Consider the following 27,527-nt stretch of genomic DNA (forward strand, 5'->3'; position numbering starts at 1 on the left):
AGGCGGCAACGACAACATCCAGCGCGGAGCCTCCTCTTCATGCGATCTCCGCCTCACACTGAAGACTGAATGCAAGGTACCCGTTTTACACTAAGGTACCTTGCATTCCTATTGGCTGAAATATTCAAATAATTTCATTTGAAAATGTCAGCAAATAGGAATGCAAGGTACCCCATATATAAAAGGGGTAACTTGCATTTAATCTTCAGTGTGTGGCGGAGATCACATGAAGAGGAGCCTCCACGCCGCTGAGGACTGCCGCTCCGGATCAGCTTAACGCACCATACCGCAAGAAGTTTTTTTTTTTGTAACTTGTAATGGCAGCGCACAACTTGTAATCTTGGTTAAAGTTTGTTCACAATAGTGGATTTTTTTAAGGGACACACAACTCAAAAATAATCATTCATGTTTTAAGATAAAGCAATGATTTTTGAAAAACAACTTTCCAATTGTATCCTTTTATAAAATGTACTTTGTTCTCATGTTATCTATTGTGTTAAATTGAGCAGGTGTGTTAAATTTGGTGTTATCGTTCTCACACTCTCTCATACTGGTCACTGGAAGTTCAACATGGCTCCTCATGGCAAAGAACTCTCTGAGGATCTGAAAAAAAGAATTGTTGCTCTACATAAAGATGGCCTAGGCTATAAGAAGATTGCCAAGACCCTGAAATTGAGCTGCAGCACGGTGGTCAACCATACAGTGGTTTCACAGGACAGGTTGCATTCATAGCAGGCTTTGCCATGGTCGACCAAAGAAGTTGAGTGCGCGTACTCAGCGTCACATCCAGAGGTTGACTTTGGGAAATAGACATATGAGTGCTGCCAGCATTGCTGCAGAGGTTGAAGGGGTGGGGGGGTCAGCCTGTTATTGCTCAGACCATACGCTGCACACTGCATCAAATTGGTCTGCATGGCTGTCATCCCAGAAGGAAGCCTCTTCTAAAGATGATGCACAAGAAAGCTGAAGACAAGCTGAAGACAAGCAGACTAAGGACATGGATTACTGGAACCATGTCCTGTGGTCCGATGAGACTAAGATAAACTTATTTGGTTCAGATGGTGTCAAGGGTCTGTGGCATCAACCAGGTGAGGAGTACAAAGACAAGTGTGTCTTGCCTACAGTCAAGCATGGTGGTGGGAGTGTCATGGTCTGGGCCTGCATGAGTGCTGCCGGCACTGGGGAGCTACAGTTCATTGAGGGAACCATGAATGCCACATGTACTGTGACATACTGAAGCAGAGCATGATCCCCTCCCTTTGGAGACTGGGCCACAGGGCAGTATTCCAACATGATAACGACCCCAAACACACCTCCAAGATGACCACTGCCTTGCTAAAGAAGCTGGGGGTAAAGGTGATAGACTGGCCAAGCATGTCTCCAGACCTAAACCCTATTGAGCATCTGTGGGGCATCCTCAAACAGAAGGTGGGGGGAGCGCAAGGTCTCTAACATCCAACAGCTCCGTGATGTTGTCATGGAGGAGTGGAAGAGGACTCCAGTGGCAACCTGTGAAGCTCTGGTGAACTCCATGCCCAAGAGGGTTAAGGCAGTGCTGGAAAATAATGGTGGCCACACAAAATATTGACACTTTGGGCCCAATTTGGACATTTTTGTTGCCAACAATTTGGACATTAATGGCTGTGTGTTGTGTTATTTTGAGGGGACAGCAAATTTACACTGTTATACAGGCTGTACACTCACTACTTTACATTGTAGCAAAGTGTCATTTCTTCAGTGTTGTCACATGAAAAGATATAATAAAATATTTACAAAAATGTGAGAGGTGTACTCACTTTTGTGAGATACTGTATGTAGTTCAGAATCACCATGCACTCACTACCAGCTGTTTAATACTTGTTCAGTCTGGGTGCTTCCTCCTTTTTCTTTCATATGTAGTAGGCATTCAGCATGAGGATACTCTCAGGTCTTATTTTAAAAATTATAATTTTTTCCCAAATTTTTTAAGATATATCAATCCATATAATCGACGTTTCAACTTATATCTGCAGCCTTTTTTCAAGACAAAATTAGTATGCATCTAATAAGAAACAACAAAGAATCAATATATAATCAAAAGTCATATCAATAAACCCATCAGTGATAGTGTTCATATTTTTTAAAACCAAGTTATGTGCCTTTAAAAATATCAGTGAGCGACTGCCACAGTATTACTATACTGTATATATCCCACTGTTTGCTACATTACACAAAATAATTATTTATATTATATATATTGTGTGTTGAAAAGCATTCATAGGTAGGCTCAGGAGTAGCAATGCACTACTGAGCAATGCACTACTGGGAGCTAGATGCTGGTGGGTGGCTGCACATATATGCCTTTTCATTGGCTCATCAATGTCTTCAGCTAGCTCCCTGTAGAGCATAGCTGCTCCTTCAACAAAGGATACCAAGAGAATGAAGCACATTTGATAATAGAAGTAAAATGGAATTGTATGTTCTATCTGAATCCTGAAACAAAAAAGTTGGGCTTCATGTCCCTCCATTAGATTTGTTGTTTTAGCAAAGTTTTAATGACTATCCATATTTATTTAAGAATTAGGATACAAACAGTAAATACAGGAAATATATACACAAAATATAAAAAAAAACACGAAATTTTCAGAACAAAATGGCTTCTTCAAGCAAAGTCAGTATTAGTGTGACCTCCCTTGACACTAAGCCCATCTTGAACTCTTTTGGGGAGACTGTCCTGAAGTTTTCGGAAATAATCTTCTGGTCTATTATACCAGGCTTCTTTCAGCACTTCCCAGAGTTCTTCTTTAGATTTATTTTGTATTTGATTTTTTTGTCCTGGTGATCCCACACCGCCTCTGTTATATTCAGGTGGAGGCCAGACCATGACTGTCAGTGTTTTATCAGCTGTTTTTCTCTCTAAATATAGTTTTACTGCATTAGCAGTGTGCTTGGGATCGTTCTCATGGTAAAAAATAAAACCATTCCTAATCAGGTGCTTTCCAGAAGGAATTTCATGATGAATTAAAACCTGTCTGTACATTTCAGCATTCATGATCCCATCAATTCGAACAATATCGCCAACATGACTGGCAGAAATGCAGCACCAAACCAGGACTATGTTTCACTGAAGGCTGCAAGCACTCATTCTTCCATCACTCTCCAACTCTTCTTCTCATATAATGTCGACAATTGGACCCAAAAATGTCAAACTTAGATTTGTCACTCCATAATATTCTTTTCCACTGATCTTTATTCCAATCTTTGTGAGCTTTATCATCTCTTTGCCTTTTCACCCTGTTCCCCTTCTGAAAAAGCGGTTTCTTGGCTGCTACCCTTTCACAAAGACCATTCCTGATTAGAGCTGCAACAACTAATCAATATAATCGATAATAATCGATTCTGAAAATAGTTGTCAACGTATCTCATCTCATTATCGATTAGTTGGTCTGCGATTAGTTGTTTTGCACTCCGATAAACTCCTGCACATGGTATTGTGTTTTATGATTATGTCCTTAGCCTAAAGGACGTCTACAGACGTTTACTTTTTACTTTTTCAGGACAGTATAAGTTTCTTTTAAAGTTTACAACTACTCCTGGCATATGTGCAACCCAGAAATAATAGGAATCATCATTTAGATTGTTTATATTAAATCAGGTGTTGTGTGACTATGCTTTGCATGATATAGTGTCAAACTTGTTATTTACACCTAGCCCTAGATTGATGGGAGTTGTTAATTGAATGATGTGCACTATTATCTGTTTGCACAATTATTAGCGGATTGCTTGCTATTGCTGATTATATGTATTGTATAGAGAAATGTGTATTGCTTTGCCCTGTTATTGACAATATGGGAAATATCATAAACAAATAAATTCCCATAGGGGACGCTTCCTTACTAGTAATCCTATAACACGAATAGATCAGGAAATATAATCTAATAAAAACAGCACATCATATCTAAATATGACACAACACAATACAATGCATTAAAAAGAAAGTCCTTAAAGGGACAGTACACTGTAAAATTGTTTTTATATGAATGTCTTTTCAATGACTTGTTATACTAGCTGCAGATTATAACATTTATGAGAAATTGCATTTTCGGGTTTATTTGTGTATCTGAAGTAGCTGGTTTTGTGCTTTTAAACCACAGCCTATTACAATGGGTTGAGCTTCAGGTAATATCAGATCTCATTATGTTATCACTTTTATGTACACAGACTTGCTTCCTTATCTTTTATTTATCTAGAAAACCAAAGCTCAATACTTAGAGAGAACAATGGAAAATTATAATTTTATAACTTAACTATCATGCCTCCCACTGAGAGTGTAATCTCTTATGTTGGCTGTGTTTACTTAGGCTATTCAATATAATATACTCCAGTATAGAAACTTTCAGTATAGATTGGGATACCACAGGCTAAATCAGCTATTTCAAATGCCAAAATAGGGGTAAAGGAGCTACTTGTAAACAATTTAAAACACTCCAGCAGGTAAAATTAATCATTGGGAACAATTTAAAGGGGAGACATTTTTTGGGTGAACTGTCCCTTTAATATCCAATAAGGTGGCAACGCTCTGTCAAAAGGATTGTCAGTCCCTGGAAAAGATATGTATCAAATTCACTTTTTTGGGGTGGGGGTGGGGCTTCTTAGATTCTTGCACCTGGGCCCTGTGGTTTCTAGTTACGCCTCTGAAGTGCGCAAACCTATATTTCGTTAGGGTGGATCAATAAACTAAAAAGTCTGTCTATTAGATCGACCTAGTATAATGGTCCTAAATAAATATTGGCTGACTATAACCTTCTTACCCACTCTGAGTGATTGTAAATACAAGAAGGCATGCAGCTCCAAATACTCTGACGGTCTCGTCATAGGGGTGTGTGTACTCCTACTCAATCCGGATTGGCTAGTGAGAAGCGTATGAGAAATGATGACTATGTCACACTTCTCAGTATTATAGCACTTGCCAGCCCGATCAAGCCGCTGTGTGCACGGATGATTATCTCTGGAGCTACAAAAAAAAAATATATCAAAGTATGCGGATATCGGCTTGTCTGTATAATGGTCATAAAAATGAACATAGTAATGATAGTGGTCATAAAAACGAACATAATAGTGGGAATAATGCGGTGTTATAAGATCAAGCGGTCTACTCCAGGTCCCGCCCCCAGAGGTGCACATACCTCAAAACTAAAAGAACAACCACTAGACAAACTATCATAATAAACCGCAACATATTTGCGAAAACAAAGAGCATAATCGTATACTAATAAGTGAATTAATAATTGTTAAACAATATAAATATACCGTAAGTGTACAAGAACCTTCCTATGTGGAATTCCAAATGTGAAACCCTATATTATAGATTGGCCCTAAAATAAAATAATAATAATATCTTGTGCAATATGATGTGCAATATTGTATGTGAGAAATGTCAATGTGGTGATGCACCTAATTGTAAATAATAATAATAAGACCAGGACCTTCCCTGCAGGGATATTATATAAAACCAGTGTTCGAAATTCACTTGGCAGTGAGATGTGAGGGGGGGGGGGATTTCCTGCCCACCCAAAGTGATAATGAAGGTACTGCTGGCAAGTGGCAAGTGAACAAAAATATATAACCTATCTAATGTTAGTGAGCCCTCACTAAAAAATAAATAATAAAAGGTGATGTTTAGTCAAAGTGTGTGAATGGTGGCCCTAGTAAAAAATATTAAAGTAACACCTAATGTGTGATGTGTAGATAAAGATACTAACCATCAGGGTGGGGAAATGATGAATATTACAAGGGGATAAATAGTAAATATTAATAAACTCCTGCCCATACCTAATATAAAAAAGCATATAATAGGCACTAAACATTACTCCATAGCAAACATGTAGTGGAACTATCTGAAAAATACCAGCTATAAGATGACAGACCCTAAAGTCTCATATCATAGAGAGTAGTAAATATAAAAACTTAAAGGGACACTGAACCCAAAATTTTTATTTCTAATTTACTCCTATTATCAAATTTTCATCATTCTCTTGGTATCTTTATTTGAAATGCAATAATGTAAGTTTAGATGCCGGCCCATTTTTGGTGAACAACCTGGGTTGTCCTTGCTGATTGGTGGATAAATTCATCCACCAATAAAAAAGAGCTGTCCAGAGTTGTGAACCAAAAAAAAAAAAGCTTAGATGCCTTCTTTTTCAAATAAAGATAGCAAGAGAACGAAGAAATTTGATAATAGGAGTAAATAAGAAAGTTGGTTAAAATTGCATGCTCTATCTGAATCAAGAAAGAAAAAAATTGGGTTCAGTGTCCCTTTAAATGGATCATCCACAAGACAAAGTGTTAACAGTACATGAAATTGAAATATAATAATCAAAAGAAATGTGTTGTGTATAATGTATGAGTGTATAAGATATGATACTATTGATTCATTCTACTGTCTCTAAAGAGCTCATATAAAACCATAAAGTGGTAATTATTCATCACAACCAATACTAAAACTGGTACAACAGTCAAGTAGACGTATGGGCAGAAATGACCCCCTTAGGTGTTCATATAAATGCTGCCATGTTATTGTCCTGTTATTGATATATAGTCATTAGCGCTTTTGACTTTTTTAATTTTATTTTATTTTTTATATACAGTATATATTAAATTGTGATTTGTACAAGATTCAACATCTACAGTATAAGTATATATTTGTTATTTGTGGACTAGATATAGCTTATAGCTGGTTATTGTAAGACCCGTGGGATACTCCTCTATCAGACCGAACTCGGCCAGTAGTCTTGTTATCCCGGCGTCGAGCCGGAAAGATAGGGAGTATCCCAGAGCAGAGAGTATCAGGCAACTGAGGAGAGTGGCACTCACCACAGGCTGGACAGCACAAGGCAAATAGGCAGACAGCATCCGGCAACAGAAAGGCAGGCCAGTAATAAAGGGGTAGCCAAGTAGCGTAGTGAGACAGGCAGGGTTCAGTAACAAGGATGAGTCCAGCAGATAAGGGGTTAACCAGGTAGAGTAGTAAGACAGGCAAGGTTTCAGCAACAAAGTATCAGTCCTGCAGTTTAGGGGTTAACCAGGTAGCGTAGTAAGACAGGCAAGGGTTCAGCAACAAAGTATCAGTCCAGCAGTTTAGGGGTTAACCAGGTAGAGTAGTAAGACAGGCAAGGTTTCAGCTACAAAGTATCAGTCCAGCAGTTCAGGGGTTAACCAGGTAGCGTAGTAAGACAGGCAAGGGTTCAGCAACAAGTATCAGTCCAGCAGTTTAGGGGTTAACCAGGTAGCGTAGTAAGACAGGCAAGGATTCAGCAACAATGTATTTAGTTCAGCAGACGATCTGTCACTCCTAGGAGCACAAGAAGTAGTAACTATACTTGGGCAGTGACTGATCGTCTGCTGCCCGTTTACATAGTCAGAGGATTGGCGCCACAGGACCGGCCGGCATCAGGAGCGTGCGGCGATGATGTCAGCGCCGCACGCATCCAGAGCCGACACAGCCCTAGGCAACGAGCATGGGGAAGACACTGCGCCCCTAACAATGGCGCGGCGTGACATAGCCCCCTCCTCAAGGGTTCCCTCCGGGAACTAGAGTCGGCTTCAAAGGGTGAGCAGCATGGATTTTGGAGACCAGAGATGGAGCATGCACATCACGGGCAGGAACCCAAGAACGGTCTGCTACAGAGTAACCCTTCCAATGTATCAGATACTGCAATTGTCTGCGCCTGTATCTGGAGTCCAGAATCTTAGCCACTTCATATTCAGGGTTACCATGGATCAAGAGGAGGAGTTTGAGGCTGGGAATATCTATTCTTAATGTACGGCTTGAGTAGTGAAATGTGGAAGACTGGATGTATGCGTAGGGTTCTCGGCAAGGCCACTTTGTAGGCAACAGGAGACAGTCTTTTTAGGAGCTTGTAAGTACCAATAAACCTAGGCACCAATTTGTGACAGGGTTGACGTAGACGGATATGTCGAGTGGAGACCCAAATATGTTCACTCACTGGAATGGCACGTACAGAAGCCCTGTGACGATCAGCAAACCTCTTACATTGCAGTTGTGTAGTATGGGTTCCCAACATCTGTCCTTGGAGATAAACAGCTCGTGCCACCTCATCTGGTTCCATGGCCCAAGTATAATGTAAGACTCGTGGGATACTCCTCTCTCAGACCGAACTCGGCCAGTAGTCTTGTTATCCCGGCGTCGAGCTGGAAAGATAGGGAATATCCCAGAGCAGAGAGTATCAGGCAACTGAGGAGAGTGGCACTCACCACAGGCTGGACAGCACAAGGCAGACAGAATCCGGCAACAGAAAGGCAGGCCAGTAATAAAGGGGTAACCAAGTAGCATAGTGAGACAGGCAGGGTTCAGTAACAAGGATCAGTCCAGCAGATATGGGGTTAACCAGGTAGAGTAGTAAGACAGGCAAGGTTTCAGCAACAAAGTATCAGTCCTGCAGTTTAGGGGTTAACCAGGTAGCGTAGTAAGACAGGTAAGGGTTCAGCAACAAAGTATCAGTCCAGTAGTTTAGGGGTTAACCAGGTAGAATAGTAAGACAGGCAAGGTTTCAGCAACAAAGTATCAGTCCAGCAGTTTAGGGGTTAACCAGGTAGCGTAGTAAGACAGGCAAGGATTCAGCAACAAGTATCAGTCCAGCAGTTTAGGGGTTAACCAGGTAGCGTAGTAAGACAAGCAAGGATTCAGCAACAATGTATTTAGTTCAGCAGACGATCTGTCACTCCCAGGAGCACAAGAAGTAGTAACTATACTTGGGCAGTGACTGATCGTCTGCTGCCCGTTTACATAGGCAGAGGATTGGCACCACAGGACCGGCCGGCATCGGGAGCGTGCGGCGATGATGTCAGCGCCGCACGCATCCAGAGCCGACACAGCCCTAGGCAACGAGCATGGGGAAGACAGTTATGTACCATATTGCAATTACAATATTTTTATGTTAGAATGAAGTCCAGGCTTACTTTATTGAAAGGCCCCTTGCCAAGGAGGAAAACAATTTGCATTGGTGAAGCTAACTAAGATAAATATCCCACCTTGGCGAAATTGGCAAACCCCTACTTATGCATCTCATGCACAACACCACCTGAGTGCCTCTTCTCTGCTGAAGGAAAACTAGCTTGCAAAAAGAGAGTCAGCCTCAGTCAGCAGCATGTGGTCATGTTGATATATTTACATTTCAATGCAAAGCTTCTGAAAGAGTGAATAACAGAATCGTATAAACAGTGATAGTCTTCCTCTTTCTAATTCTACAGTTTGTGGTTTTGCTTTGCTTAATTATAAAATTGTGTTCTGCTGCTTAAAATTTAGACAAAGAGTTGCATTCATTTAAAGTTTTAGTCTGAAGTTTTGTATTTGTAACACTTAGTATTTATTTTAAATATAGGAAAAAATGAGTTTTTTTTTAATCTGATTAGTCGATTAATAGAAAAAATAATCGACCGATTAATCGATTATAAAAATAATTGTTAGTTGCCTCCCTATTCCTGATCAAGCTTCTTCGGACTGTAAAAGGGTCAACTTGGCATCACGAAGGCCCGAGGTGGGTGTTGACGCGATAAAGCTGCCAGATGCTGGGCCAGGTCCTTGCTGGACGTCTTCTGGACTCTCAAAGAAGAAACTCTGAGAAGCTTCTCATCAGATTTTAAAAGATTTCTTGGTTTTCTAGTATTTTTATTTTCCTGCTATTGCTCAAGTGTAAGGGGAGGTCACACTAAATACTTGCCACTTTAGTCAATGGGGCATATTTATCAAGGCCGCGGACAGAAATCAACCCGATCAAATACTATCTGGTTGATTGACACCCCCTGGCCGCGAATCTGCAGGGGGTGGCATTGCACCAGCAGTTCACAAGAATTGCTGGTGCAATGATAAATGCAGACAGCTTATGCTGTCGGCATTTATCGATGTGTGGCGGACATGATACGCTACTTCGTATCATGTCTGCTCGCACATTGAGAAATATGCCCCTATAGAAGCATTTTTTTCCCCAAAGTTCTCTGTTTTTTAATACTACATACAAATATCCTGTATTTTCTGGTTGTATTCTAATAAAGAGACTGAGAAATATTTATATACAGTATATATATATATATGGTCATTATACCATTGCTAAAATAACAATTCTAATGGTGGCCTAAGACTTTTGCACAGTACTGTATGTATATATATATATATACACACACTCACACACATATAGAATGTATATATATATATTACCATAGAATTAGTGTATAGAAAATGAGCAAATCTAGGCAGTCACCAGCCACTTCCTTCCCTCAGTATTGTCCATTCTTCCTCTTGCATCTCTGAACTGCCACTTTGTACATGTGCTAGTGACACCAAGTGGACAAAATTTTAATTGCAACATTAAAACTTTATGTAAAGGAAGATGAAGTAAGGAATTTATTTAGGGAGCAAGCAGTCCTTTTCTGTTGCCATGGCAACATCATTACACTAAGTGCATTGCAACTGTATCAATGAAAATAGTATTTAGAATAGAAAATGTATGTTGTTTCTCTTGATACATTGGTCATGTATATTTCATCCCATTTTTAAATTCACTTTTTTTATGTCTGATACACCAAGTCAAAAATGGATTTTAGTAAATTAAGAATTGGAATAATCAATGTAAAGGAAAGCTATGTTATGCTAAGGCTTGCCAAGTCCCAAGAGCTTTCATGCTTGGAGCAACATCCGGGTGTTGGAACCCAAGCACAGAGGTGCTGTCATGCTAAAAAGAATTCTGGGCCAAGGGGACTGACTTCCTTGATGATTTACCCTGTTTAGGCACATGCTAAAGAAAAACTGAGATTTGCTGCAGTAAACACTAGTAAATTAGGAACTTTGGATAAACTGCGGCTGATACAGGAACTTTGGATTCAAACAATTCACAAGAGAAGACAGCACCTCTCTTCAATCTTTGGGCCACGGAAAAGGGATTAGCCAGGTCCCAACATCACTGGTAATAATCAAGAAGATTTCCAGCCTCCAATAGGTAAATGAAAAAAAACCTTTATTCACTTTTCAGGGTCCATAATACAGCAACAGCAACAACTTTTCAAACCAGCAACTTGTTCTTAGTCATGTTGACTAAGAACCAATTCCTGGTTTGAAACGTTGTTGCTGTATTATGGACCCTGTATAAGCGAATAAAGGTTTTTTCATTTACCTATTGGAGGCTGGAAATCTTCTTGATTATTAACAGGAACTTTGGATGGCAGGAAGGCAGACTGTGCTGATTCTGCACCTAGAACATTTAATGACAGACCTTAGGGCAAGGGCAGCAGCAGAGAGGGAACTTTTTTTTTAGATAAATGGCTCTTATCTGGGTTGAACTGTGAGCCCAGGCTTAGATATCTGTGACTGGAGCAATGCAAGAGCACAGGCTGGGTATCTGTGGCAGAAACACAGGAGAGTATACTGGTAGGCAATACAGAAACATAGGTGAAGTTGAAGGCAGACAGTCCAAAGTACCCAGAGCAGGCTGCAATAGAAGCTGGGTCAGGAACAAGTCAAAACTGGAAAACCAGTGCAGCAGGTAAGATACAATGTCAAGGTCACAGACAGAGAACTCCATGTCAAAGCCCAGAGTGCTGGGAGTAACTTCATTTTATAGTACGGTGATTACTGATAATAAGGTGCACCTGAGTAACCAGGTGTGCAGGCACAAACCAGGAAGAGCACAGAATGTTCACGAATAACAGCAAAACCTCTAGTAGCTCACAGAGGAGTCCTAAGGATCAGGAGCCACAGGTTTAGATCCCCTTAGGAACAGGACAGGTTAGCTTTTGCTAATACTCAGGGTATGGTCATGTCAAGAGAAAGGGAACTACACTCCTAACATTGTGCTTTTATATTTTTGGATTATGTGTCTGTATATAAATTCATTCTTTGTCTTATAGTACAAATGTGTGACTGGCTCCTAAGCTTCATATAAATGTGTTCTATATCGCAATGATCAGCACTATACAGAAAACACTTCGGGGCATATTTATCAAGCTCTGAATGAAGCTTGATGCCCCGTGTTTCTGGCGAGCCTACAAAGACCGCTGCTCCATAACCTGTCCGCCTGCTCTGAGCAGGCAGACACACATCGCTGGAAATCAACCCGATCAAGTACGATCGGGTTGATTGACACCCCCTGCTGGCGGCCTATTGGCCGTGAGTCTGCAGGGGACGGCGTTGCACCAGCAGCTCTTGTGAGCTGCTGGTGCAATGCTGAATACGACGAGCGTATTGCTCGCCGTATTCAGCGAGGTCTGGCGGACCTGATCCGCACTGTCGGATCAGGTCCGCCAGACCTTGATAAATAGGGGCCTTCCTCTCAAATGAATTCAAATTACAATATGCTTTGGGACAAAGCTGTTAACCCCTTGGTGGCAATGTATTATAGCCCTCTCTGACCTAAACCTGTACTATTGAGGTCAGTACTACACTGTTGCTCAAACTGTTGATATACTCATCACTTTATATCATTGTATTTTTGTTACTAGATGACTTTTGATCCAGAAGTATTCTTCAATGTGCTTCTACCACCTATAATTTTCCACGCTGGATACAGTCTGAAAAGGGTAAGATTAATAATGTTAAGTTGCAAAATGTTGTATCCACTTTTATGCTCAAAACCCAGATAAATCTCTTCAATTACCTTTTTTAATCCATGCCACTTGTAACTGCCATAGCAGTTGTGTGAGCGTTTGTAGTATTGTGTATATGTCTCTGTGTGTATCTGTGTGTATCTGTGTACAACACATACAGTTATTTAGTTGATTATGAAAGCTATATGTTAGGTTGTTAATACTAAGAGGAACACTCAACACCTTCTAATTACAAGACATTTCTATTGTCTGTCATAGAATAGCATATCAGCCAATTGCAAAAAAAATCACCTTTTTGCTGCAGCTGTTTTTTTATATTGCCAAACTCCACGCATCACTTGCCTTATGTGGCAAATCGTGGTTATATTAACAATACTATACATAGTTTTGCAGATCAATATGTAGTCCCAACTGTCACCCCCAGCTGAGGCCACTGAGGTACAGCTATGTAGTAGGTTAGTCTTGAGAAATATGCAGTGTGCATTACCTGTTCTAAGAATAAAAAAATGCAGTTTTTTTTAGAGTGAAAGTGGGAAATAATGAAACTATACTGCGTATACATAAACATTTTATTTTACAAATCTCAAGCTTTTATGGTCCCTTGAAAGGGACATGAAACCCAAAATAGAGCATGCAATGTTAAACAACTTTCTAATTTATTTCTGTAATAAAATTGTCTTTGTTCTGTTGATATCGTTTGTTGAACAGCAAGGAAGTCTGCAGAACTATATGTTTATTCACTTGCAAGAGCACTAGATGGCAGCACTTTTTCCTGTAATGTAATGCTCCAGATAGGTACACACTACCTTCCTAGGTATCTCTTTAACAAAGAACACAGGGAAAACAAAGCAAATGTAATAATATAAGTAAATATTGTATGCTCTGTCTGAAGGAAAAAAATTGTGTTTCATGTATCTTGCACAATGAGTTTCTAGCTGACATGTAGACTTAAACATAAGCTGTGCTACGGGGCATGAAGGATCATTGAATAGTCAGAGGTACTGTAGCACAGGTTGCATGCTCTGCTTGCTTTTAATAAGACACGTGGTACGAGGTCTGATTGGCTGTTTGCTTGGCAAGAGAAAAATAAGAAGAAATTGAATTAAGTGAGGGGTAGCCGTGAGCAAGAATAGCTAGGTTAAGTCTCAATGCCATCTATGCGCCCAATTACAAGTGGAGCGCTAAATATTTATTGTGCAGAAACGATATTAGCGCTCCACTGAGTACAAGTTAAGCGCAGTGCGAACAAGAGTGCGCTTCCATAGGCTCCAATGGGAGCCTCGTTCTGATACCGTCAGAGACGGCATCAGAACCTAAGCACAGCGAAGGGGGTAAGTATTGCAGCGATGGCAGTATATCTGTATATGATTATATACATATATATTTACAGGGAACACACAGTTCCCATAGACAGCAATGGAAAGATACTTTTCACTGCCCACTCCCACCAACTTTACCCCCAAAATACTGCCTAGTGCAGTTATGTTATTAAAATATACAAATGGTACAATTTTTTTGTTTTTATAAAATGTACTACACTGTATTTTAGGGGCATATTTATAAAATTAACCAGAGAGTGCTAATTGTAAATTTTGTCCATTTGTGGGCGCGATAAATTTGCGCTCAATCTAGCCCTATATAAGGTCAATGTGCAGCAAGATTAATATTATATAGCAGGGTTGTAGAATGTTTGCAGTCCCTTTAATAAGCTGCAAAAAAGACTTGATTTGTTTATAAGATCCCTTTGCTTTGTACAAAATTAAAATGTTTATTGGGGTGGGGGATATAGAAGAAGAACCTAAATGTATTCCCAGCTCACAGCACATAACTGCAATTCTGATTTATGTGGCTATAGACATACACAAATAAATAACTGTGCATAAATACCTTACAATGTTTTGCCAATAACTTTCTAATTGTCATTTTCTTTACGCAGAGACATTTCTTCAAAAATCTGGGCACAATTTTAACATATGCCTTTTTGGGAACTGCTATCTCCTGCATTGTAATTGGGTGAGTAAGACAATTGCCAAATTGCACTTCTTATCTGCAGGGGCCATTTACAAAAATGTTTCTCTCCCAAAATAATTTTTTATTTCATGAAAAGTATTTTTTAAACAGTTGTTTATCTGCACAAAAATAATGGGAGTAGTGTTTCTGAATTTGCAGTTAAGTTGTACCATTTGCTCTGTCTGTCACAAATGACATGACAGTTTAACCCGCAAGCTTCCTTCTTCCTCCGCTCTTTATTTCATAAAAAAAGTTTAAAGTAAAGACTATGCAGACTGTGGTACAAAACAAGAAGTACTTAGTAAAATGGGGAACTCATTTCTTACTTTAAGTTCCTCATTATCTTGTCGGTCTCCTTAGTAAATGAAGGTACATTAAATACCTCTTCAATATACTTTTATTATTTATTTTGTCCCCTTTTCCCGTAATTCCATTCTGAAATAGTGAGCTTTTCAGATCCTGTTAGAAATACGTATTAGAATGTTTTTTGAGTACTATGTTCCTTTAAGAAAGGTGGCAATGAGGATTGCAAAAGCTTTTAGTTTCTAAAACACGGCTAAAGTAGGGTTTGCAATCACAATATTATTTTATTCAGAGCTCACAACCCAAACCCCCCAGATTTATTAAATTGACAGCAGGAGAGTGGAGAAAATGTGCTTGTGCCTATCAAGCCTCTATAAAAATTACTTAGATATCTCTGCAGTATGTGCACAATTAATAAGCACTCTCAAAAGCTCACTTTTTAAAAAAAAGGAATTGTTCTTTATATTTTGTCTCCAAAAAGTCCTTCAGTTTACTCTGTATAGTCCTCCAATTTACTCTGTATAGCCCTCCAGTTAACTCTATATAGCCCTGCAGTTTACTCTGTATAGTCCTCCAATTTACTCTGTATAGCCCTGCAGTTTACTCTATATAGCCCTGCAGTTTACTCTGTATAGCCCTTTAGTTTACTCTGTATAGTCCTCCAATTTACTCTGTATAGCCCTCCAGTTTACTCTGTATAGCCCTGCAGTTTACTCTGTAAAGCTCTGCAGTTTACTCTGTATAGCCCTCCAGTTTACTCTATATAGCCCTCATATTTACTCTGTATAGCCCTCCAGTTTACTCTGTATAGCCCTCCAGTTTACTCTGTATAGCCCTCCAGTTTACTCTGTATAGTCCTCCAGTCTGGTATTGCGTTTCTTTTTTTTTTAAAAACCATGTGACAGGGTTGTGAAATCACAAAACCGCTCAGTTGCGCTGTTCACCTTAATGTTGCTTGCTCCTGTGCTGTATAAAGCAACCAATAGCTTTATCGAGTGAGTGGGCTTCATTAAAGGGATAGTCTAGTCAAAATTAAACTTTCATGATTCAGATAGAGCAGGCAACTTTAAGCAACTTTCTAATTTACTCCTATTATCAATTTTTCTTCATTCTCTTGGTATCTCTATTTGAAAAGCAATAATGAAAGCTTAGGAGCTGGCCCATTTTTGGTTCAGCACATGGGTAGCGCTTACTGATTGCTGGCTAATTGTAGACACCAATCAGCAAGCGCTATCCAGGGTACTGATCCAAAAATAGGCCGGCTCCTAAGCTTTCATTCCTGCTTTTTCAACTAAAGATACCAAGAGAACGAAGAAAAAATTATACTAGGAGTAAATTAGAAAGTTGCTTAAAATTGCATGCTCTATCTGAATCATAAAAGAAAAAAATTGGGTTCAGTATTCCTTTAAAGGGCCATGATACCCAAATGTTGAAACACTTGAAAGTGATGCAGCATAGCTATAAAAAGCTGACTAGAAAATATCACCAGAACATTTCTATGTAAAAAAGAAAGATATTTCACCTCAAAATGTCCTAAGTATTCAAACCCCATTGTAAAGGACTTAAAGCAGCAAATCAGTATGTCTGTCCCAGGACCTGCAAGAGAGCGTGCCTCGTGCACACTCATGTTATTTCCCTATTCAGTTTAAGGAAGTTTACTATGCAATCTCACAAGAGTTAAGTGAAATCTCATGAGATCACAGTAAGCTGATTGGCTGCTTTTCATTCCTTGTTATTTTTTTTATTTATTTTTTTACCTGCACCTGAGCAGTAACTGAAAGATAACTTTTTACACAGAACTTACTCTGGTGAGCTGAGGAAATTGTGAGATAAAATATCTTCCCTTTTTACATAGAGATGTTCAGGTGATATTTCTCCAACATTGGTGTGTCCGGTCCACGGCGTCATCCTTACTTGTGGGATATTCTCTTCCCCAACAGGAAATGGCAAAGAGTCCCAGCAAAGCTGGTCACATGATCCCTCCTAGGCTCCGCCCACCCCAGTCATTCTCTTTGCCGTTGCACAGGCAACATCTCCACGGAGATGGTTAAGAGTTTTTTGGTGTTTAAATGTAGTTTTTATTCTACTATCAAGTGTTTGTTATTTTAAAATAGTGCTGGTATGTACTATTTACTCTGAAACAGAAAAGGATGAAGATTTCTGTTTGTAAGAGGAAGATGATTTTAGCAGACAGTAACTAAAATCGATTGCTGTTTCCACACAGGACTGTTCAGATGAAGTAACTTCAGTTGGGGGAAACAGTTAGCAGACTTTTCTGCTTAAGGTATGACTAGCCATATTTCTAACAAGACCATGTAATGCTGGAAGGCTGTCATTTCCCCTCATGGGGACCGGTAAGCCATTTTCTTAGTCAAACATAAAAGAATAAAGGGCTTAAAAAAGGGCTTAAAAACTGGTAGACATTTTTATGGGCTAAAACGATTGCTTTATTGGGGCATATTATGCAGATTCTAGCTAATAATTGGCATTTTAATCTTGGGGAACGTTTAAAAAACGGCAGGCACTGTGTTGGACACCTTTTTTAGTCTGGGGGCCTTTCTAGTTATAGACTGAGCCTCATTTTCGCGCCATTACTGCGCAGTTGTTTTTGGAGAGCAAGGCATGCAGATGCATGTGTGAGGATCTAAGAATCACTAAAAAAGCTTCTAGAAGGCGTCATTTGGTATCGTATTCCCCTCTGGGCTTGGTTGGGTCTCAGCAAAGCATATAGCTGGGACTGTATAGGGGTTAAATTTGAAAACAGCTCCGGTTCCGTTAATTTAAGGGTTAAAGCTCTGAAATTTGGTGTGCAATACTTTTAATGCTTTAAGACACTGTGGTGAAATTTTGGTGATTTTTTAACAATTCCTTCATACTTTTTCACATATTCAGTAATAAAGTGTTTTCAGTTTGAAATTTAAAGTGACAGTAACGGTTTTATTTTAAAACGTTTTTTGTGCTTTGTTGACAAGTTTAAGCCTGTTTAACATGTCTGTACCATCAGATAAGCTATGTTCTATATGTATGAAAGCCAATGTGTCTCCCCATTTAAATTTATGTGATAATTGTGCCATAGTGTCCAAACAAAGTAAGGACAGTAATGCCACAGATAATGATATTGCCCAACATGATTCCTCAAATGAGGGGAGTAAACATGATACTACATCATCCCCTACTGTGTCTACACCAGTTATGCCCACACAGGAGGCCCCTAGTACATCTAGTGCGCCAATACTTATTACCATGCAACAATTAACGGCTGTAATGGATAACTCCATAGCAAATCTTTTATCCAAAATGCCTACTTATCAGAGAAAGCGCGATTGCTCTGTTTTAAACACTGAAGAGCAAGAGGACGCTGATGATAACTGTTCTGACATACCCTCACACCAATCTCAAGGGGCCATGAGGGAGGTTTTGTCTGATGGAGAAATCTCAGATTCAGGAAAAATTTCTCATCAAGCTGAACCTGATGTTGTGACATTTAAATTTAAATTAGAACATCTCCGCGCACTGCTTAAGGAGGTGTTATCTACTCTGGATGATTGTGACAATTTGGTCATTCCAGAGAAATTATGTAAGATGGACAAGTTCCTAGAGGTTCCGGTGCCCCCCGACGCTTTTCCTATACCCAAGCGGGTGGCGGACATAGTAAATAAAGAGTGGGAAAGGCCCGGCATACCTTTTGTTCCCCCCCCCCTATATTTAAGAAATTATTTCCTATAGTCGACCCCAGAAAGGACTTATGGCAGACAGTCCCCAAGGTCGAGGGGGCGGTTTCTACTCTAAACAAACGCACTACTATTCCTATCGAAGATAGTTGTGCTTTCAAAGATCCTATGGATAAAAAATTAGAGGGTTTGCTTAAAAAGATTTTTGTACAGCAAGGTTACCTTCTACAACCAATTTCATGCATTGTTCCTGTCACTACGGCAGCGTGTTTCTGGTTCGAGGAACTAGAAAAGTCGCTCAGTAAAGAATCTTCGTATGAGGAGGTTATGGACAGAGTTCAAGCACTTAAATTGGCTAACTCTTTTGTTTTAGATGCCACTTTGCAATTAGCTAGATTAGCGGTTAAAAATTCAGGGTTTGCTATCGTGGCTCGCAGAGCGCTTTGGCTAAAGTCTTGGTCAGCGGATGTGTCTTCCAAGACAAAATTGCTTAACATTCCTTTCAAAGGTAAAACATTATTTGGACCTGATTTGAAAGAGATTATTTCAGACATCACTGGGGGAAAGGGCCACGCCCTCCCACAGGATAGGTCTTTTAAGGCTAAAAATAAGCCTAATTTTCGTCCCTTTCGCAGAAACGGACCAGCCTCTAATTCTGCATCCTCTAAGCAAGAGGGTAATACTTCACAACCCAAACCAGCCTGGAAACCAATGCAAGGCTGGAACAAGGGTAAGCAGGCCAAGAAGCCTACCACTGCTACCAAAACAGCATGAAGGGATAGCCCCCGATCCGGGACCGGATCTAGTGGGGGGCAGACTTTCTCTCTTTGCTCAGGCTTGGGCAAGAGATGTTCAGGATCCTTGGGCGCTAGAAATAGTTTCTCAAGGTTATTTCCTGGAATTCAAGGAACTACCCCCAAGGGGAAGGTTCCACAGGTCTCACTTATCTTCAAACCAAATAAAGAGACAGGCATTCTTACATTGTATAGAAGACCTGTTAAAGATGGGAGTGATACATCCAGTTCCAATAAGAGAACAAGGAATGGGATTTTATTCCAAGAGGGAACATTCAGACCAATTTTGGATCTGAAGATCCTAAACAAATTTCTCAGGGTACCATCGTTCAAAATGGAAACTATTCGAACGATCCTACCCACCATCCAGGAAAGTCAATTTATGACTACCGTGGATTTAAAGGATGCGTACCTACATATTCCTATCCACAAGGAACATCATCAGTTCCTAAGGTTCGCTTTTCTGGACAAGCATTACCAGTTTGTGGCACTTCCATTCGGATTAGCCACTGCTCCAAGGATTTTCACAAAGGTACTAGGGTCCCTTCTAGCGGTTCTAAGACCAAGGGGCATTGCAGTAGTACCTTACTTGGACGACATCCTGATTCAAGCGTCGTCCCTGTCAAAAGCAAAGGCTCATACGGACATCGTCCTAGCCTTTCTCAGATCTCACGGATGGAAGGTGAACAAAGAAAAAAGTTCTCTTTCCCCGTCAACAAGAGTTCCCTTCTTGGGAACAATAATAGATTCCTTAGAAATGAGGATTTTTCTGACAGAGGTCAGAAAATCAAAACTTCTAAGTTTTTGTCAAGTACTTCATTCTGTTCCTCGTCCTTCCATAGCGCAGTGCATGGAAGTAATAGGATTGATGGTTGCAACAATGGACATAGTTCCTTTTGCACGAATTCATCTAAGACCATTACAACTGTGCATGCTCAGACAGTGGAATGGGGATTATACAGACTTGTCTCCGATGATTCAAGTAGATCAAAAGACCAGAGATTCACTCCGTTGGTGGCTGACCCTGGACAATCTGTCACAGGGAATGAGCTTCCGCAGACCAGAGTGGGTCATTGTCATGACCGACGCCAGTCTAGTGGGCTGGGGCGCGGTCTGGGAATCCCTGAAAGCTCAGGGTCTATGGTCTCGGGAAGAGTCTCTTCTCCCGATAAACATTCTGGAACTGAGAGCGATATTCAATGCTCTCAGAGCTTGGCCTCAACTAGCAAAGGCCAAATTCATAAGGTTTCAGTCAGACAACATGACGACCGTTGCATATATCAATCATCAGGGGCGAACAAGGAGTTCCCTGGCGATGAAAGAAGTGACCAAGATAATTCAATGGGCGGAGGATCAGTCCTGCCACTTGTCTGCGATCCACATCCCAGGAGTGGAAAATTGGGAAGCGGATTTTCTGAGTCGTCAGACATTCCATCCGGGGGAGTGGGAACTCCATCCGGAAATCTTTGCCCAAATAACTCAATTATGGGGCATTCCAGACATGGATCTGATGGCGTCTCGTCAGAACTTCAAGGTTCCTTGCTACGGGTCCAGATCCAGGGATCCCAAGGCGACTCTAGTAGATGCACTAGTAGCACCTTGGACCTTCAACCTAGCTTATGTATTCCCACCGTTTCCTCTCATTCCCAGGCTGGTAGCCAGGATCAATCAGGAGAGGGCCTCGGTGATCTTGATAGCTCCTGCGTGGCCACGCAGGACTTGGTATGCAGACCTGGTGAATATGTCATCGGCTCCACCATGGAAGCTACCTTTGAGACAGGACCTTCTTGTTCAGGGTCCATTCGAACATCCGAATCTGGTTTCCCTCCAACTGACGGCTTGGAGATTGAACGCTTGATTTTATCAAAGCGTGGGTTTTCAGATTCTGTAATAGATACTCTGATTCAGGCTAGAAAGCCTGTAACTAGAAAAATTTACCATAAAATATGGAAAAAATATATCTGTTGGTGTGAATCTAAAGGATTCCCATGGAACAAGATAAAAATTCCTAAGATTCTATCCTTTCTACAAGAAGGTTTGGAGAAAGGATTATCTGCAAGTTCTCTAAAGGGACAGATCTCTGCTTTATCTGTTTTACTTCACAAAAGACTGGCAGCCGTGCCAGATGTTCAAGCATTTGTTCAGGCTCTGGTTAGGATCAAGCCTGTTTACAGACCTTTGACTCCTCCCTGGAGTCTAAATCTAGTTCTTTCAGTTCTTCAAGGGGTTCCGTTTGAACCTTTACATTCCATAGATATTAAGTTACTATCTTGGAAAGTTTTGTTTTTAGTTGCAATTTCTTCTGCTAGAAGAGTTTCAGAGTTATCTGCTCTGCAGTGTTCTCCGCCCTATCTGGTGTTCCATGCAGATAAGGTGGTTTTGCGTACTAAGCCTGGTTTTCTTCCGAAAGTTGTTTCCAACAAAAATATTAACCAGGAGATAGTTGTACCTTCTTTGTGTCCGAATCCAGTTTCAAAGAAGGAACGTTTGTTACACAATTTAGACGTAGTCCGTGCTCTAAAATTCTATTTAGAGGCTACTAAAGATTTCAGACAAACATCTTCCTTGTTTGTTGTTTATTCTGGTAAAAGGAGAGGTCAAAAAAGCGACTTCTACCTCTCTTTCCTTTTGGCTTAAAAGCATTATCCGATTGGCTTATGAGACTGCCGGACGGCAGCCTCCTGAAAGAATCACAGCTCACTCCACTAGGGCTGTGGCTTCCACATGGGCCTTCAAGAACGAGGCTTCTGTTGACCAGATATGTAAGGCAGCGACTTGGTCTTCACTGCACACTTTTGCCTCTTCGGAGGCTATTTTTGGGAGAAAGGTTTTGCAAGCCGTGGTGCCTTCCATTTAGGTGACCTGATTTGCTCCCTCCCTTCATCCGTGTCCTAAAGCTTTGGTATTGGTTCCCACAAGTAAGGATGACGCCGTGGACCGGACACACCAATGTTGGAGAAAACAGAATTTATGCTTACCTGATAAATTACTTTCTCCAACGGTGTGTCCGGTCCACGGCCCGCCCTGGTTTTTTAATCAGGTCTGATGAATTATTTTCTCTAACTACAGTCACCACGGTATCATATGGTTTCTCCTATATATATTTCCTCCTGTCCGTCGGTCGAATGACTGGGGTAGGCGGAGCCTAGGAGGGATCATGTGACCAGCTTTGCTGGGACTCTTTGCCATTTCCTGTTGGGGAAGAGAATATCCCACAAGTAAGGATGACGCCGTGGACCGGACACACCGTTGGAGAAAGTAATTTATCAGGTAAGCATAAATTCTGTTTTTCCTGTCAGCTTTTTACAGGTATGTTGCCTCACTTTCAAGTGATTTAGCATATGAGTATTATGTCCCTTTAAGGCAAGAGATTCTGTTAATTTTTCTTTGTTTTTAAAGTTTACTGTCCCTTAAACAAAACAAAAAAAAAAATTGAAAAAAGGCAGAAAAAGAATCAGAAAAACTAAAAGCAAAAACTCAATAATATATCTTCCAGGAAACTCAAATACCAAACACTGCCTACCTTGCAAAACAAATTATCCCAAGTTAATTTGTAATTGACAAATATATAACACAGAAAGAAGGTGGCGCAAGTGAGAAATGCTGGTTTGGAGAAAAAATAATAATGTGTGTAAATCGATGTGTATATAACCGTGTAATCCACTTAAATACAGTGATAAAATATCTTAACCTAAAAAGTGCTTAGATGCTGTGTGCTAAAATGTAAATATAAAACACGTGTTAGCTAAATTATATAGGGGTTTGTTCTGATTCAATATTGTGTCTGTGAATCAAGGAATGTGTGTTTACTGATGCAGGTGCAACTAGGAATAAAGTGATTATTTTTCTGGTCAACTGAACCTACTCACATAGCAAATCTAAGATACAAGGAAGAAAGCGAGGACTCAGGAACTTGAAGCCAGGTGACTTTATTAGATATACAAAGTGAGTAGCACTAACACAGGTGTGCAAGGGGTGCTAGATCTGACGCGTTTTGCGTATGCTCACATGCGCTTCATCAGCAAATCTAAGACGTGAATTTAGACTACGTGACAAACGTATCAAAGTGACTTTCTTCTAAATAATGAGTCAGTAGTAACGCAATATGTCTGTAGACTAATATCAACCAAATATCATATTGAATTTTGTGAAAAAATGATAAATACAATAAGCATGGTTTCTGTATATATATATATATATATATATATATATATATATATATCAAAGTACAAAGAATAGAAACAATAAATGAAAACAGTAAGATAGCCTGATAAGAGGGATCAAATCAATTTAAACGAAATTCTTAGCTTTTCCAGAAAAAATACAATGAATACAGAAAATAAACATTTTAATATCAACAGTATAATAATTATACAATCCCCAACAGAGCTCTGTTTAAAAATTAATAAGACTTTGTAAACATTCCTGAAAATACAAGGTAAAAAGTAACATAAAAAATGAGTAGGACAAAGAGTAGGAGTATCTCTCTGGGTAAAAAATGATATTAAAAATGTAAAAAATGTATCACAATTGAAAAAAATGACATCTCTTGAGTGCTGCAATTTGTCATAAAACTTGTGATGTGTTTCTTGTGATATAAAATAATTTGTGATATATACGTGAATAACCAGTTCCTTGTGAGTTCCACTGGGTATACACTTTCCTATGATTTATTTAGAAGGCAGTGGTCGTGTAAATGTTAGTCTCTTTAACAGCAACGTTTTAACACTGACTGTTATTACTGATGATAAAAGACCGTTATTTTCAAGCTGTAATTGACTTATTGATATTTGAGATCTGAACATGTGCTCAATATTAAAATGACTCTTGCTAGTAGCAGTGATGTTTTTTTTTTTTTTTTAGAAAATAGTCAGTCACTATTAATCGCTGTTTACAGGTACACGCTACTTGTTAAGTGTTGTGAAGATGTTTTGCACAATACTTTGTCTTCTTTTTGTTTGTTTGATAACGGATCCAAGCTCCTTCATAAGTAGCGTTAATGGACCTTTTTGCTTTTTGAAAAAAACACGTGACCTGGAAGTGGACAATCTTCTCACATCCTGTCCTGTGTGTTTTACCGGTCTCCATGTAGATTCTTGTCCATCATACGAATATACCAATATGAGCGCTCAATGGTATCTCCTTTGTGTTTTTCAGGGTACGTGTTACCACTCAATAAGGCACTTTTCCCCTCTTGGTTGAATGGTTTTAAAGCTGTACTTAGATAGAAATATCTAAGATTTAACCTGGATCAAGTGTGGTTAAACCGCCACACTTGATCCAGGTTAAATCTTAGATATGTCGATCTTAACCTAAAAAGCACACAGCATCTAAGCACTTTTTAGGTTAAGATATTTTATCACTGTATTTAAGTGGATCACACGGTTATATACACATCGATTTACACACATTATTATTTCCATCTAAAGGGGAGGAGAGTCCACAGCTTCATTCATTACTAGTGGGAATTTAGAACCTGGCCACCATGAGGAGGCAAAGACACCACAGCCAAAGGCTTAAATACCTCCCCCACTCCCCTCATCCCCCAGTCATTTTTTGCCTTTCGTCACAGTAGGTGGCAGAGAGGTTCCGGAATATCGGAGGTCTCTTATGAGGGCTTCTACCCTTCGCTATGGGACAGGAGTTTAAGTAGCCCTTTAGAGTCCGGAGATGCAGGGGGAGCTTCCCTTTGCGACACCATCCCGACTCATATTAACAGCTCCTTTAACAATCAGTGTTGACGAGTTTTGCAGATTGCTTCTTCTCTCAAGTCCATGTCAAGAGCGCAGCTACTACTTGTCACACTTGAAGGGCCGTGTTCCTGTTCCACGGCGTAGATTATGGTAAGATCGTTTCATTTTTATATAATGATAACACAGAAGCAGGGCCACAGAGTGTCGCCTTTATCTTTATAGAATCAAGGGGTAATATTCCTATGAGGGGATTATTGAGCAGGGGGTATGTACATGATAAGTTTATTATGTGATTGCTGTGTTATGTGCTAGGATGCGGCTCTGGCATTTTGTGGAACTGACAGGTTCTCTTCCGGTAATTTTTCGCTGTCCTTTTTTGGCGCGTTTTCTCATTGGCAGGGGCAGTCCTGCGTAGTCATCCTTGTGACCGGGTGGGGCCTCTTCATTTCCGGTCTGATCTGCGATGGAGGAGAGAAAGCGGTTTCTGAGTCCGGTTTATAGGAGGTGGTGAGTGCCCCGGCCATTGGTGGTTATAAAGGTGCCTGTTCTAGTCTTTTTTCTAAAAAGCTATGCAGGATTCTGATGCGTTAGAGGGTACTCCTTCTTATACCTGTGTTTATTGTGAGGTTTTGGTAGACCAGCCTGCGCAACTGTGTTCCACATGCCTTGAGAAGGCTACGACTTCTAGCACTACTGAGCCGTCCACCTCTTAGGGGTCTCCGTCCTGTGAGGTGCGTTCCCCATTGGCATCCCCTATACCACATGCAGCGCCCCAGGGTCTGACTGTTTCCCCTTTGGGGGAAATTGCTTGGCCGCCGGATTTTGCAGACCAGCTTGAAACAGCAGTCGTTAAGGTGATCCATTCTTTGCCGCATTCTGCTAAGCGCAAGCGTAGAGCTTTTCATAGTGGCCCGACCCAGGAATTGTGTCTGACACCCAAGTGGGGTGGTATGATGACGAGGCCCAATCCAACGCATCGGAAGAGGCCCTTTCGGGTTCGGAGTCCTCGTCATCTAAACCGCCGGCAGTGGAGAAACCCGGTTTTCGGTTTAAAATGGAGAACTTGCATTTTTTGTTAAAGCAAGTGCTGGCTACCTTAGAGGTTCCAGAACCCAAACTACCAGAGAAGCCCTCCATTTCTAAGTTGGATAAGGTTTACAAGGACAGGGTGGTTCCCCAGACCTTCCCGGTTCCTGTCAAGATGGCAAACATTATTAAGAATGAGTGGGAGCGATTAGTTTCTTCCTTTTCTCCTTCTCAATTTTAAAAGCTTTTCCCCGTTCCGGAGGCCCAGTTAGAATTATGGGGGACCATTACCAAGGTGGATGAGGCCATCTCCACGCTTGCTAAGCGCACAACGATTCCTTTAGAGGATAGTTCTTCTTTCAAAGAGCCTTTGGATGAGAAGTTGGAAAACATGTTGCGAAAGATGTTTCAACACATGGGGTTTTTTATTCAACCGGCAGCGGCGGTAGCCGCGGTTGCTGGAGCTGCGTCATATTGGTGCGATGCATTATTTGATATGATTGAGGGTGAACCCTCTTTCGAAGAGGTGCAGGAAAAGATTAAGGCCCTAAAGGTGGCCAATTCTTTCATTTGTGACGCTAATATGCAGATTATCCACCTGAATGCCAAGTTGTCTGGTTTTTCGGTTCTAGCACGCAGAGCTCTGTGGCTAAAATCTTGGTCGGTGGACATGACCTTTAAGACGAGGCTGTTGTCTTTGCCTTTCAAGGGCAAGATCCTGTTCAGAATCCCAAGGTGTCTGGTTTTTCAGCTCTAGCACGCAGAGCTCTGTGGCTAAAATCTTAGTCGTCAGACATGACCTCTAAGACGAGGCTGTTGTCTTTGCCTTTCAAGGGCAAGATACTGTTTGGTCCGGGTCTGGACTCTATCATTTCCAAGGTTACGGGAGGCAAGGGTGCCTTCCTTCCCCAGGATAAGAAGGTGAAGCCTAAGAGTACTAATTTCCATCCCTTTCATGGGGATAAGGCACAACGCACTCAGCCCACCGCGAAAGCGGACCAATCCAAGGGTGCCTGGAAACCTGCTCAAGCTTGGAACAAGTCTAAGCAGCACAAGAAGCCAGCCAAGACTAAGTCCACATGATGGGGCGGCCCCCGACTCGTCTGCAGACCAAGTGGGGGGCAGATTGTCTTTTTTCTTAGACGCCTGGTTGCAGGACATTCAGGACGCCTGGGTTCTGGAGATAGTCGTCCAGGGTTACAGGATATGGTTCAAGTCCTCCTCGCCCAAGGGCAGATTCCTGCTGTAAAACCTGTCTTCAAGGCCGGAAAATAGAGAGGCCTTTCTGGGTTTCGTGTGGGATCTCTCTGCTCTAGGGGTTATTGTACCAGTACCCCAGGCAGAAAGGGGTCTAGGGTATTACTCCAATTTGTTTGTGTTCCCAAAAAAGGAGGGCACGTTCTGCCCGATTCTGGATCTCAAATGTTTAAACAAGT

The 27,527-nt window shown here is 40.7% G+C and overlaps 1 protein-coding gene across 1 annotated transcript in view; it reads left to right on the forward strand.

The window, feature by feature from the left end:
• SLC9A9 (solute carrier family 9 member A9) overlaps positions 1 to 27,527 on the forward strand; it is a 1,902,281-nt gene that overhangs the window by 86,533 nt on the left and 1,788,221 nt on the right. Inside the window, exons 3-4 of the mRNA XM_053710011.1 lie at positions 12,490 to 12,567; positions 14,531 to 14,607. Of these exons, the coding sequence (XP_053565986.1) occupies positions 12,490 to 12,567; positions 14,531 to 14,607 (155 nt within the window). The remainder of the gene's footprint in view (positions 1 to 12,489; positions 12,568 to 14,530; positions 14,608 to 27,527) is intronic.

This window comes from Bombina bombina, chromosome 4 (genome assembly GCF_027579735.1).
Source record: "Bombina bombina isolate aBomBom1 chromosome 4, aBomBom1.pri, whole genome shotgun sequence".
Classification (NCBI taxonomy): Eukaryota; Metazoa; Chordata; class Amphibia; order Anura; family Bombinatoridae; genus Bombina; species Bombina bombina.